Raw genomic sequence first — 21,857 nt, forward strand, 5'->3', positions numbered from 1 at the left:
AAAATAGCATAAATATCCCGCATATTCCATAGCATTTTTTAAGAAAATGTGCGGCAAAATCAAGGATTTTTGCCCGCAAACAATCACAAAAAAAATCCACATTTTTCTGGAAGGACTGGTCAATAATGCAGTACTTTTTGTGTTATTTAAAGGGTGTGTTAGTAATATGAGTCTATACACTGTAAAAACTAATTAGTTCAGTTTACTTAATTAAATTGTGCAAACTTGTTGCCTTAATTCAATTAAGTAAGCATTACTTAATTGCATTAAGTTGTTCTAACTTAAACCGTTTAAGTTTTGTCAACTTAATTCTATCTGGGATCTGAGGAAGTGTACTCCCAGAGTGCATTGTGGCGTGAATAAATTAATTGCTTCGTTGGACTATTTTTGGCTTTATTTTACTATTTTGTCAGTATAACCCCAATAATGACAGCAAGTAAAATAGTAAAGGTCGTATTAATAATAAAAAAATAAAAAAATGAATAAAAAAAATCCTTGTTACCATTGTTGTGTTTTGCATGCTGAATGTTCAAGTCTGTGTGTGACACACTCAAGCATGGTCAAATGATATTGTGTCAAACATAGAGGGATTATATCAACTCAATTAAAAGGTTATGCCATAAATATTAGCAAAAAAATTGTTAAAAGGTCATTATTTGACATGAAATATAGTTATATTTTATATCATTAATGGACAAATATCACATATACATATATATATTACTTCCCTTGTTTTGAAATCAATTTCTTGTTGAATTGCTGCATTAATAGGAAGTTAATTACTATATTATGATGAAGTTCCAAGTGTCCAAACAAAGGGAACACTAATCACAGTTATGGTGAGAGGAAGTGGAGGAAATGAGTGATAAGTCTATAAAAAATTGCCCCACCTCAAAAACACTTTGCCCGTCCGCACGTCCGCCTGCTTGTTTTTTTGCTTTGGCCAAATGGTACTCAAACCAGTCAAGTAATGTTTACTTGAGTTTTCTAAGTAACGAAGGCATAGCATGCAAATAGTTCAGATTACTTACTTGTTTTAAGTAAGGTCAACAAATTATTGGACATTAAGTAAAGTTCACTAATAAAGTCTTAGTAAGAACAACTGTTGGATTTTACAGTGTAGGCGGAGCACAACATACGTACGCTCTGAATATTACACACAAAAATTTTTAAATATTAAAAATAAAAGGATTCCTCTCTGGAAAAGTGTTCAGTCTTTCCACTCACATGTAAATAGTGAATCCGCCATGGCGCGCGCACAACTGGCTTTTAAAGGGAATAGGAGATGAGACTCTGATTGGTTTATTGCACGTTATGCCCAAAACACACCCATGACTCATTAAGAGATGAGGGACAACCCTTTTGGACCATGTGTCTGGTGCACCAATCCATTTTTTAATCGTTACACAAGCAAAAGTGTATTTGGACACACCCTTAGCACCTGCGCCATGCGCTTAACAATGCACTTAGATTGTTAAAATAGGGGGATCGTGTGCTTTGCATGGGTTGATCACCCTGAACGATCTGAACATGTCAGGAGAGATTTTTAGAGCGCATTTGTTCTTGCCTGCTGGAGATTTCCCTGCAGGAAGGTATTGCTATTCTCAAACCTAGCATAGAAGGGGTTCAGTTCTTCAGGTAGAGAAGCAGACAGACCCACATCGCAGGTTTTTCTGTATTTTTTGTCTGTGATGGAGTACATATTACAACGTTATTACACTATTGCATTTAGTGAAGGTGACAGACCAAACCCCGGACATCAAGTTGGTGTCATTTTGTTACGTCAGGCCAGTGTATGAAAGGGAGCAACGGGACCAACATCTCCACAATGAGAAACTTTAAGAACCTTTTCATATGTGCAATGTATATCTCTCATATACTGACTTATCTTACTGATATTTGTTTGCATCAAGGTCCTAATGTTAAGAACACAGCATGCCAGCACACCAAAACACATTGTCTCATAATAAATTCTTATAGTAATAGCATTTAATTTTCTCAAAAAGAGAGTGCTGTGCCCCCAAAACATATTTGGGCACATACACAGATCATATATGTGCCTAAATATGTTTTGGGGTCACAACACTTTTTATTTTATTTTTTATTTTTAGAAAATTACAAACGTGTGAATGTCATTCCTTTAGATAGCAGCATATAAAACTATTAATATTTATTTATTTAGCAGATGATTTACATTTTTTTTTAATGTCTTTCTGAGACAATATTCTTGGAATTCTGTGTAGTTCATTAAATAAACATATTATTACACTAACGTTTAACAACCATAAAGTGTCACAATATGTATATATTGTTTTAAAAAGTGTTAAAACATCATCATTGTGAACTGTACAACTATAGTTTTATCATTTAAAAATGATAAAAACAACCCCCAAAACAAATCTAAATAAAATGTTTTGCTTGAAAGGTGTTCGTATCTTTCTTTCAGATAAATGCGGTTTGTTTGATATATATGTTATAACATGTAATAACATTTAAAACATGTTTTACGTTCGTGTCCAAAGATATGTTGGATGTTAAAATGGACATTACATTACTATTTACATTGCTCAAGCTTTTTTTTTTGCGCTTGACTTTTATTTTGAAAAGATAGTCACCTCCAGCCATTTCCGGGTTGTCAGTCCGTGTGGACGTGCATGATAATTGTGTGATGAGACACAGGAAAGGTGAGGCTTCTTCTGCATGAACTTCACATTTGTGTGTCTGTGTTGTGACGCATTAGTGTGTATGTTTCTCTTTCGTCTGCCTGAGAGACAGCTAATGCGCCTTTAGCTGTGTGTTGACATCTAACTGAAGTCAAAGGCAACTAAAGGAGGCTTGTTCAGTCTCCAGCTTTGATTTGTTGTCATATAGACACATTAAGACATACATAATATAATACAGCACAATACATTTCAGAATATATTTAGATTATTCAGAGAATTACCATTTCTTTGGACATGTACCATGGTAATACCATGTTATTATAGTATAATATTTACAATGCCCTTGCATTGTACATAAATTATACATAAAAAGTATAGTAATTTAATACCACAGTTTTACCTTTTTATGCCATAACTGTGCCAGAGTAACACCCTACTGCATTCCCACCCCCCCAAAAAAATAAAAAATGAATACATTTTAGTAAATAATTAGTATTTTTCTAGGTCTGAGACATGGACCTGAGCATGAAGTCCTCCTCCGCTGACCCAGAGGAAGTGTTCCCATCAGCCGGCTGCAGCACTGAAGATCTGGATGCTGATTTAGGAGCGAGGACGCTTGATCTAAACCCGTCAGACGCTTCATTACTGGGTGAGAATGCAGGAGTTTACAGTATTCATTCATTCACTACTGTATGATAATCACATTTTGATACTGTACCCCCTATTTGTGAAAAAGTCTAAACTGACCAGATTTTGTTTTTCTTTAGATAGTCAAGAGCAGGGTTTTCAGTCTGGGGTCTGGTGCCTTAAAGGGACAGTGTCACTGTTACACATGTTACATGTAGTTACTGTGGTAATAACTATAACAGGGTGTCTATTTTACACCAAGTGCAAATGGTGCGTCTTGTTGGCAAGTGTTAGTTGCACTAGCTCCGTCTGACAATGCCTGGTTGGGACAAACAACATTTAAACAAAGAAGCGTGTATTTCAACGTCTTCAGTGGCGGTCAGTAAAGCGTAAGGCTCAAGGATTTGATGCGATCGATCCGGGTTCGAATCCGCCTTTTGCAGAGCTCGCTCTTCTCCCTTTTCCCATCACATAGCTCGGAAAGGCATTTACTTTCAATAAAAATTAAGAAAATGCTCTTAAAGTGGAAATAAAGTGCCTAACGAAATGTTCAATAATAATAAAAGCATGTATTGGGTTTAGGGGTTGTGTAAGGAGGGCTTTTATTATCCCATTAAGGCGGCATCCATTTAATAATTTTAATAAATATAATAATTTACACTTGGTTATTATTGCATCCTGTTAATGTACAACAATACTGAGGTGCAAATAGTATGTATCTGTCAAAATAAAGTATAAATAGCATCTAATTACTATTTACACATTGCAAAGAACTACTTTTACATGGTGTAAATAGAATATATCACTATTTTCACTTAGTAAACAGCATCTACAGCTATTTGCACTTAGTGTACATATCATCAATATGTTATTTACGCCGCTGCCTAACTTTAAATTATGCATAATTACATACAATTAAACTATTGTCCTACCCTATAGTAATTACATGTAGTTAATTATTATTACTCAGTACTTAAAATGTATAATTACACGGTAATACTGACACCTTAAAAAAAGTGTACCAAAAAGTTCAGAGAAAAATCTAAAAACATTTAATATGCAAGTAAATTAATAAAACCAAATTAATATAATAGTTTATTTATTTATAAATAAATTGTATAATAGATATAATTAAATTAAATTATATATGACATTACCGTTCTGTTTTCTAAAGAGATTAATGAGATTAATGACTTTACTTTTAAGATATGTTAATATATGTAAATATTTCACAGGTAATATTGTAACAGACAATGTTTTACTAAGTTTTTTCAAACTTATATAAATTTCACTTCTATCACAAAAGATGGAACCGTGAGACTATAATAATGGGAGTAATAACTTGGCAACAGTTTCATAAGAATATCTCATATTTCATACTTCATAGTGATATATAATTTCTTTCCCTATTCACTTACGTCTCCCCAAAATACCTGCTGTTAGTCCTGGGTTTAACTTGAGTTACATAATAATATTACTTTTTCCAAGTAACTAGTAAAGTAACGCATTACTTTTCAAATTTACAACAAAATATCTGAGTTACTTTTTCACATTAATTTGACTGACAGCTCTCCTGCCCCCATGTTGAGAAAAATAAGTGCAGAGGCGTGTGTGTGTGTGTGTGTGTGTGTGTGTGTGTGTGAACATGATGGTTATTGTAGTTCCAGACTAAATGTGTGCATTTATTTATCTCACTTGCACAATAAAGATTCTGTACTCCTCAAAATGAATAAAATCAGTCAAATGCAAAATCAGAGTACTATGCAAACCTCCAATAATTAAATGTTAAATAAAACAACTATTTTATGCATAATCTACCTTTATATTTAATTTACCAATGTCTTGCTGCTGACCTTTGATGATGAAAATTACTAATTTTTTTGTTTTTGTTGGTAAAACTTTTTTCTCCTGCATCCTATTCTACCATTATCCAGAGCTGCGCCCTCTACTGTTCATGCGTCAATTAGCATTTTTACCTCATCCTGGGGCTTATTATTTCAATTTTGGTATGAAGAGGTCTTTACCGTTGCACACAAATATAACTTTTTTGTTATAAACAAAAACAAAAACAAGCCCAACCCAGGTGAAAAAAAGTAACGCAAAAGTAACGTAACATTACTTTTCTTAAAAAGTAACTAAGTAACTCAATAAGTTACTTTTTCAGGAAGTAACGCAATATTGTAATGCATTACTTTTCAAAGTAACTTTACCCAACACTGCATATGTGTATATAATTGGAGATATGTTTTGCATTTCAAAAAGTTCACTAACAGAAATTCTTTCCACTATCTTATATAAAACATATTAAATTGTGATAATTCAATGCTTCAGTGATTCAGTATCTTCCTTTTTTACTTTTAACAAAAAGAGATTTCTTTATAGAATTGTTTGACAACTCTGTTACAGACAAATTATGCAATGGTAACAGAGTTTGGCGGTAACAGAATGGACAATTTTAAACTTTTTAGCCAAAACCTCCACTTGCATAAACACTAAGAGCACATGACACCAATGAAATCACGATTAAAAGACTTTTAAACAAACCCGCTGTGTGATCAGTGATCAACTCTGTTTTCCTTTTGATACTGTGGTGACAATTTTGACGTTTTACAAAATAACTACAAAATAACAAATATTTTAACACATTCCTTCCAGTGCTTCAGGTCTATTATCCTTTAGTGAGGGAAAGTGACATCATTTCTTGTATCTTAGATAGTTGTGGGAGATAATTCCACCAATTTAAAGGCAAAGTATGGAGTTGACACAAGATTTATGGACACATTTTTATAAGATAAAAGTATTTTTTTTAAACAATTTAATGTTGTAGAATTAGGAAAATATGACTATTTAGGGCTTTTATAAATACAATAAATGAAATTTTACCAAAAGTAAAATAAAACATTTTGATTACACAATGATGCATGATGCAGTGCCAAAATACACTGACTAATTTGGACAAGAAGAAATCATGATTTTCAGCAATATAAGACACTTTTTAACATCTTGTGGATATATATTTAGGGGTCAAAGGCATCAAAACCCCCTGAAAACCCTGGCCTATAGAGTACAACTGGATTCCTGTTTTATACGACCGTACCATGCTGCAATCTTCCAGCTATAATATGTCATCAGAAACACTCAACTATGTCAAATATATTGAATAGATGTATGCATTTGTTGAGAGAGACAGCATAACACAGTGATTTTCCTTTTCTAACATCCCCACAGACGGCCACCTAAAGAGTCTTTCTGCCAGAGCGAGGCCTTTTCAGTGCTCTCAGTGCGGGAAGGGTTTTTCCCGTATACAGCATCTGTCCGAACATGTCCGGATTCACACAGGCGAGAGGCCTTTCGAGTGCTTGGAGTGTGGGAAGACTTTCACCCGGGAAAGAGACCTCAAGACTCACCAGATTGTCCATACGGATGCGAAGGCCTTCCACTGTACGATCTGTGTTAAAAACTTCGCCCTGTTATCCTCCTTGAGAAGACATCTGCGTGCATTTCATCAAGGTACTAAACGTTTTATGTACTGAACGAGACATTCGATTCTATGCATCGCAATGACTTTTCCATGGTTTTATTAGTAGGGCTGGGTATCGTAAAAAAAAAGTTTGATACCAATACGATACCTTGACTTCGATTCAGTCAAAAGCAGTGAGTGATTTACTGATTTTTAAAAAAACAATTAACATTAATGAAACGGATGGCAACAGTTTATTAGGCTGCTGTCCCTTTAAGAACAAATGCACTGATCTAATATACTGTTACACATCCGATTTGCTCCAACTGTTTATGTTCATGTAGGACATGACATAATACACTGTGAAGACGTGAATACTCCACACAATGTGCATTTTCACATAATTGTGTGTGTATTTGACCATTCAAGCGCAATAAGCTTTGAAAGAGAACTGAATTTGGGGTCGCATACGTCTGAGCAGTGTTCATTTCGTTGATGAGTAATTTTCGTCAACTACCTTTTTTTACTGACAAAATGACGCAAATCTACTGTCATTTACGTCAACGAATGAAAACGAGATGAAAATGTTAGGGAGGGACGATTAGGGAAGAGATCCAGTCAGAACTGAACATTTGAGTTGTAACGTGCAGATCTAACGGCGGGAAAACACAGCACTGTTGAGCTTCTACAGTGGGATAGGGAATTGTTTATGAACTAATCCTGATGAACAATGACAATGTTTACTTTACAATGTTTATATAGTAATATGTTTTAGACGGTTGTAACAACGCATATTTTATATCTCTCATCTGAACTTGAAAGAGCAGCTGCAACTGCAATTGTAAGGCATTTCAAATTTAATTAAATTAAATTAAATAAATGTTAACTTAAAACTTATTTGAACTTTTGAAGCTTTAGCTTAACTTGATATACTAACTAAAACAGAAATACAACATTATAAAAACTATATAGATGTTTTTAAAAAACAAACTAAAATATTAATTGAGCTCTCTTTCGTGTATTTTTGCGCTTGAACACTCAAAAACACAATTATGTCAAAATTTGACAGGTATTCAAGTAACAGTCGGTTATGTAATGCTTAAATGCTTAAATAATGCATTATAATTTAACTTCGACTAAAGACTAAAACTAAAAACAATTCAGCTGACTAAAATATGACTAAAACTAAATCTAAATTTGCTGTCAAAATGAACACTGCGTCTGAGAGGCGGCACCTGTGCTTGATCTTCGGCTGTATCCGTCTGCGCGAGTCGTTTTTCGCGGTTTATTGTGATTAATAAAACACCAATGTGTCAATAACTTTTAGAACAATGATGTTTAAAGCTACACTGTGTAACTTTTTTAGTTTATTCTTAGCTAAAAACACTTAGTTCTTTCAAAAATATATGTGCTCATTAATGTATATTTACTTCTTTCAATTAATAAAGTATTCTTGTAAGTTTATAAAATGCCATTGAAAATACATACGGGTGAGGGTTCGAATGCGGGTCGCCATGTTGCCCCTCCATCTTGAAAGTACATCAGCCAAAGAGGGACATACCCGTAAATTCAAGCTTCGCCTTTCGCGTTTTAACTCTCGATGGCACCGTGTCGAATGTGGACGAGGTCGAACTGGAAGCCATGTTAATCTTGGACTAAATCGGCCACCGTAGGAGTTAAAACGAAATCGGAATTGAGAGGAAGAGAAACTAATATTCACTGGATGGTCATATACCTTTTCACCACTAGATGGGGGAAAATATCACACAGTGTAGCTTTAAGAAATGTAACACTTCAGAATAGTAATGTTTGAAATTTTGAAAATCGAGGCAGATATAATCGTGATTCTTAAGTGAATTGACCCGCCCCCCCCACCCCTATTATTCAGTGTTGTATCATCATGCCTATAATATCGAAAGGCAGAGGTTTTGACCAATCAGAATGAAGTATCCTCTCTTTTTGCAGGTCAAGATGTCAGTACGGAGGGTAAGTGCTTAATTTGTGTTGAATGTGGGAAAAATTTTGCATGTCAGCTGGAGGAACATGAGCTGACGCACACCGGAGAGATATCCCACCGCTGCCCTGACTGTGTCAACAGCTGGGCTGTATCGCACTTCTCTGAATCCGACAACATGGACCATTCGGATGCTCATGACAACGAGAGGCCTTGCAGTTCTGCGGACTCTGAAGATCTGCACAAACACTCACAGACTGACGCACTTACGGACAATATTCAATCGCACTCGCTGGACCTTGTAGACAGTATTGAGAGCGAGGCATCTAATGAACACAATGCCCAAAGTCAACAGGAAGTGGCTGAGAGAGCTCCATCTCCTTCATCTGAGCTCTCTCAGGATTCTGCTGAAAAGGGTGAGTCTAATAATTGCAAAAACCTTACCATGTTTATCATATTCTGCATCCCAATTCGCCTACTATACCTGGTCCCACTTTATACTAAGGGCCAGAATTACTAACAGCTTGCGTCAACGCAAACCTTCTTTTGGCGTTACTGTCAGGATTTACACAGTGAAAACTTAGCACTGAAAAGGCGTGACAGGGTTATTTCTGCGGCTGATCTTATTGCATATGCATTTGTAGGAGTTTCCCTTTCAGACGCAGTATTTATGGGAGGAGAATATTTAAATGAATCACGCAAGGTGATTTACTAAAGTTTGTGCTCGTCAATTTACTGGTATTTGTGCCATTATTTAGCGCCCCGAAAAGCAAGTCTTAAAGGGGTCGTTGATTATGATTTCACATTTTTAACTTTAGTTTGTGTGTAATGTTGCTGTTTGAGCATAAACAACATTTGCAAAGTTACGACGCTCAAAGTTCAAAGCAAAGGGAGATATTTTCTTTTACAGAAATCACTTTTTAAGGACTACAACTAACGGCTGGTAGGGACTACACAAGCTTCCTCCCGGGTTAGTGACATCACTAATCCTGAAATTTACATAAAACCCGCCCCCGGGAACACACAACAAAGGGGGTGAGATTATCAAGACAGAATATGCTCCGCCCATGAGCAGCAGCTCATTTGCATTTAAAGGGACACACAAAAACGGCACGTTTTTGCTCACCCTCAAAAAGTGCTACATGCCTCTACAATGCGAGTCAAACACTCGCACATACGAGTAAATCGTCCCTCTGGGCGATTAAATAATATCTATCATTAGCCATTGGCTAATACATTCTCTGATTTTACTCCCAGTGTGTGTGTTAGATGCTAAGAATAAGTTTAGCATAAATATATTTTTACTCGCTGAACATTCAGACTGAGCGCTCGAGAGTTTCGCTCTCGTCAAGCGATCTATACGATTTCAAATCAGCTCATCTGACGTACCGTAAACTCTAGTGTGAAGAACTTTGTTGCTTTGCGGAGTGCGTTTCTCACACACACACACACACACACACACACACACACACACACACACACACACACACACACACACACACACATGCGAGCGAGAGAGAGAGAGAGAGAGAGAGAGAGAGAGAGAGAGAGAGCGCGAGAGTCTTACATACCACGCAAAATCGACGTGCTACATGTTAACAATATTCTTTGTTGTATTTTCATTTGTTCATTTGGAATTATTCAGCTTTTAAGAACAAGCAGAAGATATGTCGTTTTTTCTGGTAGTGGGCGGAACTAATGCGCAAATGGCAATCTCATTGGCTGGCGCTCATCTTTTCCTGTCCCTGTTTTGATTTCAGCAAATCAGTTTGAGCGAATGCTGTCAACGTGATTAATATTCATGAACCCAGCCGCTCATTAATCCTTAGTGCATTGTATGTTGTTATTATTAGTAGTAGAATAAGTAGTATTGTTATTATCTTTCAATAATATAATATAATTACTAGTATCTGTTTTTTTACAGAAACACCAATAATATCTTAAGCACCACCACCAGTCCAAAGTTCAGTTAAATTACAAATATGCATTCATACATGGTTACCAACGGTTTTAGTTCTAATTACTACAATTCTATCATTAAATAGTGCTTGATTATCATAATATCATAACTTAGTCTAATGCTTGATTGACTGATGTTAAGCGTGTACGTTCCGATTTTTAAAAAGCTTTTAAAAAGCTGTGCCATTTGACAAAGATATAGATAAACTTGGTGGAATAATTTATATAATAAATATAATATAATATAATATAATATAATATAATATAATATAATATAATATAATATAATATAATATAATATAATATAATATAATATAATATAATATAATATGATAAAGTATCCCTTTAACATAGCACAAAAAATGTACTAACATTTAAATTAATTATTAACATTGTTTTAACATCGTACTTGTATTTAAGCCTTTTGTGTCCTTATGGACATTTTTGTCTTTCAGTTTTGATCATTTTGCCTGTATTAATGCCAACTGCATAGTTGTTTGTTTTATTTATTGTAATTTTACTATTTCACCCCATTTTCCTTTAATAAATCTATTTTACACTTGCTACACAAAATAGTTCTGTACACTCAGGACTCATGTCTCCATTGAAACTGTTTTAATCCCCGGAGCCATTTAACTATGAACGAATGCAGTCTTTGTTAATAGGCTTTCATTCTGTTGGCAAGGCTTCAAAATAACATTTTTTACTATGTTTTGCCATTTTCTCAGGGTTTGGCTTATAAAGCAAACAATCGCTTTATCCCTGTTTTTTGCTTCTGAATATTATAAAGCCAATTGGATAAATGATGCCGCTATACATGTGTGGGTGTGTTGGTGTGGATGTCAGAGGGTGGTTTGTATGTGTGTAATAAAGAAATTGTCTGTGTGTGTAATATTTGAGAGAGAAAACTGTACTGCAAATCACAGATCCAGCCACTGTGTGTGGCGTCTAATTGGGAATATTTTATAAACGTATTTAGAATTATGGCTTTGATTTTCTAGCCGTTTTAGAGAGTTAAAAATGTTTCATAAAATATATATTTGATATAAAATTGTTCATAAATTATTTTCATAAACTTCCCTGTCCCCACACACACACTTTTTAAACTTTTTTGTTTTACTTCAAAAATAATCTGACATACATTTTTGTCCTAAGGACCTCAGAATAAATTTTAAATTGACACACAAGGGTTAAAAATATCTGCATGTAATTACAGCTGTAATTATTGTGTAATTACACCCATAATTACACTGATGACACCTTAACCCACTGCTAAAAACCTACCCTAACCTTACCCGCATCCACCTCAATATCAGCAAAAGTGTTCACAATAAGTGCATTATACACAACAATTATTATTATTTTATTTTTTATGTAAGTACTTAGTAGTTAAAGGCCTGGTTTCACAGACAGGGCTTAGATTAAACCAGGATTAGGCCTTAGTCCAATCAGGGCATTTAAGTGGCTTATATAAACATGGCTTAAACGTTACTAATGTGCATCTTGAGACAAAAAAAAGCCATTTTAGGATATGTCAGTGCAAGTTGCTTTCAGTTTAAACAGCTCAAACATGCATTTTAGTCTGGGACTAGACTTAAGTCTAAAGAAAGTACTCATTGTGAAGAAAAAGAAGGTTATTTTGAGTGTGTAGCAGAAGAGCAGGCAAGCTTTGGGACATACTAACACATCATAAAAGTGTATTCTGTCACCGGCCTGTCACTCACACTGTCACAGTTAACATCCTCTCACACACACACACACACACACACACACACACACACACACACACACACACACACACACACACACACACACACACACACACACACACACACACACACACACACACACACACACACACACACACACACACACACACACACACACACACACAGTCACACACATGTTTGTTTTTGTGAAATGTGAGGACATTCCATAGGCGTAATGGTTTTTATACTGTACAAACCGTATTTTCTATCCCCTTACACTGCCCCTGCCCCTAAACCTACCCATCACACACACACACACACACACACACACACACACACTGCCCCTGCCCCTAAACCTAGCCCTCACAGGAGACTGTGCAGTTCACTTTCTGTGAAAAAAAACTTGTTCTGTGTGATTTATAAGCATTTTGAAAAGTGAGGACATGAGGAACGTCCTCATATTTCACCCTCTTTTTGTAATAACTATGTCATACCCATGTCATTATACACATTTGTGTCCTGATATTTCACGAAAACATGCCCACACACACACACACACACACACACACACACACCACACACACACACACACACACACACACACACACACACACACACACACACACACACACACACACACACACACACACACACACACACACACACACACACACACACACACACACACACACACACACACACACACACACACACACACACACACACACACACTCCACTACTCAAACAGTTTGTCCTACTAATTGGAGCGAATGCAAGTAGCATGTCTCTATGAAGCCCCTCCTCCTGTAAAGCACAATGTGTTCTGATTGGTCGGCTGGAGCAGTGTGTTGTGATTGGTCAAGCTCTTTGAATGTGTTTGGGAAATGTCCCGCCCCTTACCATAACCACTTCAACACACTACTAACTCACTCAACCAGGCCCCGCCCCTTTATTCTGCGTATTTAAATGCAGCATTACACACTAATGAAAGTTGAACATGTAAAAAAGCATAATAGGTCCTCTTTAAATAAATCAGATTAGATATTTATTATTAATAAAACCCCTTTCAGGGTGTCTCTACTTATGCTGCGTTCACACCAAACGCGAATTGAGCGTCAGGCGCGAGTGATTTCAATGTTAAGTCAATGGAAAGGCGCGTTGACGCGCGTCTGGAGGTCCCGCGGCGCGGAAGGCGCGTTACGTGCGGCGCGAAGGACGCGAATCCGCTTCATTCGCGCGTCCAGTTCGCGCGAATGGCGCGAATTGGACGCGAATTGAGCGTCTTGCGCGATACGCGCGTTACACGCGAATGGTGCTTTTGTGCATTCACGCGTTTGAAGCGAATTCGCGTCTGACGCCCGAGTTGAAAAATTTGAACTTTGGCGTCAATTCGCGCCGCGTTAACCAATCAGGAGCCTGCTCGCTGCTGTCACGAGGTAAAGTGACGTGTATGAGAAACCCTGCATAAATTAAAAACAGTACTATTGTGTCACAAAATGTAGTTTTAAGACGTTTTCAGGTGGGAATTCAGTTGTTTAAAGCTCAAATCTGTGGTTTATTTATAAAGAGAGCGCCTATTTTAAAAAAATAATCTTGTGTTTTTGGAGTTGTGAGATCCAGGCGATCACCGGGCAATCACTGCTCATAACCCCGGCGAAGGCAGCCTTTCCTCGGCCAGTCCTTCTGGCGTCTGCCGCTGGCTCTGATGTCCTGTAGTGGTTCGTTTTGTGTAGATCTAACGGCCGAGCTTTGCTCTCATGAATCTATAATTTGTTGTCTGCCAAATCGTTTTGACTGAGGGCAAAGAGAAGTTTAATAACTTTATATTTTTAGGATATTTAAATATACATGTACTGAAGATGATGTAGGAGTTGCCTGGACCACATTTGTGTGGCTATTAATGCTTAATATATATGTTTAATGAAAATGAAAAGAGGCAGAGTGGTGTTTTATGACATATTTCTCCTGGAGTGCCTTGAACGCGCGTCAATTTCGCTTCAAACGCTCGATTTCTACGCGCGTCCAATTCTCTGCAGACGCGCGAATGCATTCAAAATGTTCGCGCGTGAAACTAGACGCGGTAGACGCGATTTTGACGCTCAATTCGCGTTTGGTGTGAACGCAGCATTAGTCTTCGGACTCACACACATCTGCCATGTTTGTAGTTCTTTTTATTCACGTTTGTAGTTCTGGACCAAATCCTCATCCAATGGGCAATATTAGCCGCGGATCCATACTTCGAAAATCTACCAGAAATAGTAGACCATCCGTCAGACTATTCTTTAGGGTATTCTAATCTCACATACTACTTAGGGTGGATTCTATAGTAAGCACTCTGGGATGCAGGGCTGGTTTCTACCAAGCCAAAGCCTCTCTCCACATAACTGCTTTTAACATTGCGTAATTTTCTCTTCTAGGCATTGGACCGCTGAGCTCTCTTCAAGAGGAAGAGTTTTCTGCTCACGATGAAGACAAGCCGCACCAGTGCAATCACTGTGGAAAGAGATTTCACAAGCAAGCCAAGCTTCGGATCCATCTGCGCGTTCACACCGGAGAGAGGCCGTACCAGTGCTCCCAGTGTGGGAAATACTTCAGTCAAGCGGTAAACCTTAAAAAACACCACCGTACTCATCACACAGAGGAGAGACCGTACCAGTGCACGCTCTGTGACAGGAGGTTTTCTCTCTCCTTCTCCCTGATAAAGCACCAACGAGTCGCTCATCCAGGTGAGAGTCATTTTGAAATCAGAGAAATTGCAGATATTGATAAATCAGGGGTTTTCAAACTTTCTAATTAGAGATGCACCGATTGCAATTTTCTTGGCCGATTCCGATTTTCTTTCTAAGAACTATAAACGACAGCGTATACAAACAAAAATCCACTTTTTCTTCAAGGCTAAATTTTATTTTTATTCTAAAATAAACGATTAAACATTACAACAGGATCTTCTCTCACTTAAACGACTCTCAAAAAATAAGTGTTCTGTGCCTGGAAAGAAGTAGAAATAAAAAATAACTGAAAATCAGTTGCTTTATGAAACAAAACATTATAAATTGACCTTTTTCTCTTTTTTACTTGTCTTACAAAAGTCAAAAGATCCTATGAATGAACAAACCTGAAGTGTACAATACTCCTCTAAATAATGGTTCAGTAATTGGGTAATAAATGTGGCTAGCTAGGGATGTTGTGGTACCAAAATTCCAGTAGTCGGTAATAATACCATAAAAATACGGTAATAATACCATAAAAATACGGTAATAATACCATAAAAATGTTAAAGTACTCTGTACCAAATTCGGTACCACAGCTAAATGTTTTTTATATATTTTTTTATTTTTTATTTAACCATTTAAAAAAAAATTATTCAATGTATTAAGTTTATTATTTATGATGATAATCATTATAAGTAAATAATACATTAACATTTAAAGGTTGTCTGCTGTTTAAAAGTAAACATTGTTTATAAAAAAAGATCCAGTGAAAAATAATTACATTTATGTAATTATTTGTGAAAAATATATCTATAAAATATTTACTTTCTAAGTTTCTGTATATTCGGGGGCTTTTTATCTCTTTCTAGAATACAATAATTTGTGATTATCAATCTTATTATTTTTAATAGTTTAAAACTTTTACACAATTTTTCATTATTGAGGACCCTCTAACACAGTGGTTCTCAATTTGATAATATTTTAGAGCTTGGCGTAACTAGAAAAAATGTATAATCATTATAAAAATGCCAATGCTGTTTTAATATTTTAATAATTCATCTTTTCCAGGTCTAAAAAGCACACTTTTAAAATTAGTCTACCTCGTATATCTAGGTTTCCCAATTAAAAATCTTGATTTATGGTTGTTTTAACTTATTTTAATGCTTGTTCCTTATCCTCTCCTTGGGTAGTTTTGACCCAAAATTATTTTTTAATAAAATAAATAAATAAAAAAAGTGTTAAATGGAGTGGTCCAAGACCTTAGGACTTTTGTCGTACTTAAACTTGGAATACATGCAAACATTTTTACTGGATTCGAGTAGTTTATGTGGTTATTATATATATATATATATAAAGATACAAATTCTTCGCTCTCAGGTCAAGCCTACCCCCTTAGGAATTAATTGAATGTGAGATTTTTTAATTTGTCCAAAAAAAAGAACGAAATCTGGCACGATCCAGAACAAACACATACACAAATGAAGGCACGATACTATAGAAAATCCCCAGTGCAGAACACACACACACACACACACACACACACACACACACACACACACACACACACACACACACACACACACACACACACACACACACACACACACACACACACACACACACACACACACACACACACACACACACACACACACAAACCTAGGAATCCCCATTAAAATTGCTTACTAACTTGAATTATTACAATATCTGACATTTCAGTATACATAGAAACACATAAAAAATGGTCAAAGTTGCTAAAATGCTACAACTTTACCCAAAAAAATCAACTGATACAGAACTGACTTTAGGTTTTGGGAACTGTTCATTTGCTATAGAGCAATAAGGCCATCTAGTGGCAAGAGTTATGAAATATGTTATAATGTTATATTGTGTTTTTCCTCAAGTGGCTGGCAGAGACACACAATGTGAGATATTTTGAGCTGTGTTATGCATGTATGGAGAGTTATTTTGTATTTAAGTTGAAAAAAATAAAGAATGTGCTCAAATTTTATTATTCAATTAAATTATTGATAAAAATCTAAATAAAAAAATAACAAATGCATTTATCAACATGAAATAATAGCTACCAACTTCAACATTTATTAGGCTTTGTTATATTTACCTGTGGCCTTCCCTGTCAGACATAGTCTACACAGAAATTGAATAAAGTTATCAACACCTTCCTTAAAGCTACACTGTGTAACTTTTTTTAGTTTATTCTTAGCTAAAAACACTTAGTTCTTTCAAAAATATATGTGCTCATTAATGTATATTTACCTCTTTCAAGTAATAAAGTATTCTCGTAAGTTTATAATATGCCATTGAAAATACATACGGGTGAGGGTTCGAATGCGGGTCGCCATGTTGCCCCTCCATCTTGAAAGTACATTAGCCAAAGAGGGACATACCCGTAAATTCAAGCTTCGCCTTTGGCGTTTTAACACTCGATGGCACCGTGTCAAATGTGGACGAGGTCGAACTGGAAGCTATGTTAATCTTGGACTAAATCGGCCACCGTAGGAGTTAAAACGAAATCGGAATTGAGAGGAACAGAAACTAATATTCACTGGATGGTCATATACCTTTTCACCACTAGATGGGGGAAATATCACACAGTGTAGCTTTAACAGCATAAATAATAAGTGAAATATAGATGAATCATCATTAAAGCTACAATCTTTCAATTGTTTTGAAGAAGGAGCTAAAATGACGGGAGGGGTTGTGTTGCCCAGATTTGGTTCCCCCATCTGCATTTTCCCCAGATATACGTTCTTCTCCCACACAAAACTGCATTTCATTCCAAATATGTAAAATTCCGGGAAATTCGGCGTTAACAATAGATTCCGCGTTAATATGCCAATTCCGCGATTCCGTGATCGTGGAAATCATAGGGCCCTATATAGTGCACTCAACTGCCATGCACTATATAGGGATTAGAGAATCAGTAAACAAGTGAGGGATTTCAGACACAGCAACAGAGTCGATTCATGTGCTGGAGTCAACCCCGACTCTGAGGCTATTCAGAGTCGAGGAATCGAATCGTTTGAGGTCGACTCCCCATCACTAGGGCTTCGGTTGACCCGTTAGGGAAGGATTTGTTACAGGAAGTTTGCTGAGGCCCCTTGATAGGGCCCCGGTCTCCTGCTGCCCGGTTTGAAAACCCCTGAGTCAAATCATCAATACCATTGCACAGTACAATATGTGGTCATCAATTTCATTGGTCTGTCATCATTAAAAATCCTGTTGATTGATTTCTTTCAAAAGAACGTATGAGTGTCGCTGAAAGGAAGCGCTTTACCTGTCCGTACTGTGGGAAAATATTTGGACGGCATCAGGATATGGAGCAACATAAACGCATCCACACTGGGGAGAGACCGTTCCGCTGCACCGTGTGCAATAAAAGTTTTAGGCAGCGCTCAGTGTTGATCGTCCACAGGAAAATCCACACTGGAGAAAAGCCTTTCGAATGTTTCATATGCTTCCGACGGTTTTATGGTTCAGGAGATCTGAAGACTCACATGGGAACTCATACCGGCGTGAGACCCCACAGTTGTCCTTTGTGCTCGAAAAGCTTCCCTCGTCCCAGTAGCCTACAAGCACACATGCAGTCCCATCTGAACAAGTTGCAGGAACGTGATGTTGTGATCGCCGGAGCTGATGAGCTTATCCCTGAGGATGACGTGGAGGGTGTGTGTGTTGTTCCCGTTTCATCACAGCTGTCTGCGATGCTTTCTGGGAACCCTGGAGCTTCTGTAGACGGTAGGCATGCAACAATACAGTTAGTCCACGGTTCAATACATACCTCGGTTTTTAACCACGGTTTTCGGTTCGGTTCGGTTCTGATGGCTTGTCACATCAGTTTTTTGTTATTCTATTCTTAGGCGACAGGAACAGCAAGAGGTTAAGGAGAAAAAAAGACTATTTTTTATTGCAATACTCTTTATTTATTTTACTCAAAAGATTTGAAAAACCTTACTTAAACTTAAAACTTTTAACCCTTGTACACATTCCTAGTGTATTGTATAATATAAAATAAATATATAGGATTTACACTGGCAGCTCAGAGCTGTACAGCAGCATTTAAGTATGAAATTGAATGAATGAATGTAAAAATAAAACACTACATAGACTTCACTATAAAATATACATTGATTCTTATTAAAGCTACTGTATTAGTTTTTCAGTCAAGAGCAGTGAGTGATTTTCTCTTTGTCTTTTGTTGTTGTATTAACATTAAAGGGATAGTTTACTCAAAAATGAAAATTCTGTCATCGAGAAATTAATACAGGTTTAGAACAATATTAGAGTGTGTAAATAATGACATAATTTTAGAGGTGAACTGTCCCTTAAGGACAGCGTGTTCACTGCTGCGCTGCTGTCAATCTAATATACAGACACACAGGCTTTTACTTTCACCTTGGACATAACCGACTGTGTTTATGTAAACCTTGTGTGTATTTGACAGTATTAGTAAGACGTAAGACAGTAAGACGACTACTTAGTTCAGTAATCACGTGTTTGACAAGCGTTTAGTGCGCGCGCTCGGAAAAGCGCATGTTGAAACCGCGCACGCGAATGAGCCGGCAAGGCTTTAAAACGCATGCAAATAATGAACTTTCTTTATTGTGAATAACTATAGTGTTCCGTGAGTATAACTCTACCACTAACGTGTGATGTGAATGGATGTCGTGTTGTTCAGTATTGGGATGGAGGAAAATTATAGAATTTGCAGAAAAATAATTAATTCAATGCAAAACCGAAAAACCGCAATTCACAAGCGCGTATTGAACCGTGAAGGCCGTACCGAACGGTTCAATATTATATTGAGAATTGTGGCATCCCTAGTAGACGGTATGTTCTCTAGTTGTTTGTTTTTAACATAGTTGTGTCTAAATACAGCATAAATGCATAGTCATGTGTTTTAACATGTTTTACAGAAATGAGCACAGGGGATCATCTATTGGAGACTGAGACGGGATTCAGTCCATCAGTGAATCAAGACCATGATGCTGATCAGAGGTCCAGTTCAGAGCATCAGAAGCCATATCATTGTGCCATATGCAACAAAACCTTCTCTGTCGCAATTTCCCTGAAAAAACATCAGCTTATATTTCATCCGGGTAGGACGAATTACAATATTGGCATTTGTTTTCTTGAATGAAGATAAGAAATAAATTGTACTTTCAGTGTATGTAAGGACATGTATATAAACTTGTATAACCTTCAGAAATACCTGATGTAAAATTCAAAATGGTAACAAGGTGAACGGTAACAGGGTATGCTGATATTTCCACAAATATCCACACTATAATTCCTGTTAACTTGGTAGACGCTTGAAAAACAGGCAAAGATACTTGTCTTTAGAGAGTTCACTTCCTTAAAGGGCACCTATTATGTCCCTTTTTACAAGATGTAATATAAATCTCAGGTGTCCCCAGAGAGTGTCTTTGAAGTTTCAGATCACAATTCCTAACAGATCATTTAATATACCATTTTGAAAAAGGCAATTTTTGGGTTTGAGACAAATGAGCTGTTTTGTGTGCGTCTCCTTTAAATGCAAATGAGCTGCTGCTCCCCACCCCAGAGGGCGGAGCCTTCACAGCTCCTGAACACACAAATGAAAACTGTCACAGACACGCTCACGTGACATTGCAGTTCTTCATCATCATGAAATATTATCATCGGCGTGCGTTTTTAAAGCCATATCACTCTCAACTTGAGCACCGACACATGATAAAGTAGTTTTGCAGAACTGTTTTCATTTCATAGTCTCGCCACTAAAAATGTTCATTCAAAATATTTCTAAGAAAATCCACTTTTCAAAAATCATTTGTTTTCTATAATACTACAGTATTATAACAGGGGTGAGTGATGATGATATAAGGGTTGACATCCATTTCATAGCCTTTAAAAAAAAAGAATTTAATAATGATATTTCTACAACTATGCATTTTTCAAAAAAACATTTGTTTACTATAAAATATCCCGGTAACAGTGTTGACATTTTAATTATTTGTTGAGAAATGATCACAGATACTTGTCTTTGGAGAGTTCACTACTTGAAAAGATAAAGTTAACATCCATTTCATAGTCTTGGCACTAACAATGTTTATTCAAAAATATTTCTAAGAATATCCACTTTTCAATAATCATTTGTTTACTATACAATATCCTGGTAACAGGGTTGACATTTTAATTATTTAACACAAAAAAACGGCACAGATACTTGTCCTTAGAGAGTCCTGATAACAGGGTTGACATCCATTTCTCAGTCTTGGCATTAAAAGTGTTTATTTAAAAATATATATATTTAAAGATGTTTTTTTTTTTTTTACTACTACGCATTTTTCCAAAATCATTTGTTTCCTATAAAATATCCTGGTAACAGGGTTGACATAATTATCTGACGAGGAATAGTCAAAGTCATACTTGTCTTTAGGGAGTTCACTTCCTGAAAAGATAAAGTCGTTTTGCAGAACTCTTTTATAATACTACAATATTGTATATATATATAGTGATGATGAGAACAGGGCTGACATCCATTCATAGTCTCTGCACTAAAAATATTTACTCAAAATATTTCTACAAATATCCACTTTTCAAAAAGCATTGGCTTACTAAAATCATTTGTTTACTGAAATAATTTGTATACTATAAAAAATCCTGGTTGCAGGGTTGACTTTTTAATAATTGATGAAGAATATTTGTCTTTGGAGAGTTGAAAAGATAAAGATAAAGTAGTTTCAGAATTGTTTTCTATAATACTACAGTATT

The 21,857-nt window shown here is 36.3% G+C and overlaps 1 protein-coding gene across 2 annotated transcripts in view; it reads left to right on the plus strand.

Annotated features, from left to right (window-relative positions):
• The first annotated feature begins 2,619 nt into the window (after positions 1–2,619).
• The window catches only part of znf271 (zinc finger protein 271), a 38,196-nt gene continuing 18,958 nt past the window's right edge, over positions 2,620–21,857 (plus strand). For both annotated transcript variants that reach the window (XM_079805968.1, XM_079805969.1), the window contains exons 1-7: positions 2,620–2,684; positions 3,168–3,312; positions 6,519–6,800; positions 8,716–9,120; positions 14,790–15,098; positions 18,348–18,842; positions 20,021–20,203. In XM_079805968.1, coding sequence (XP_079662094.1) covers positions 3,177–3,312; positions 6,519–6,800; positions 8,716–9,120; positions 14,790–15,098; positions 18,348–18,842; positions 20,021–20,203 — 1,810 coding nt within the window. In that variant the 5' untranslated portion in view covers positions 2,620–2,684; positions 3,168–3,176. The remainder of the gene's footprint in view (positions 2,685–3,167; positions 3,313–6,518; positions 6,801–8,715; positions 9,121–14,789; positions 15,099–18,347; positions 18,843–20,020; positions 20,204–21,857) is intronic.

The sequence above is a fragment of the Gobio gobio genome, assembly GCF_949357685.1.
Source record: "Gobio gobio genome assembly, chromosome: 23".
Classification (NCBI taxonomy): Eukaryota; Metazoa; Chordata; class Actinopteri; order Cypriniformes; family Gobionidae; genus Gobio; species Gobio gobio.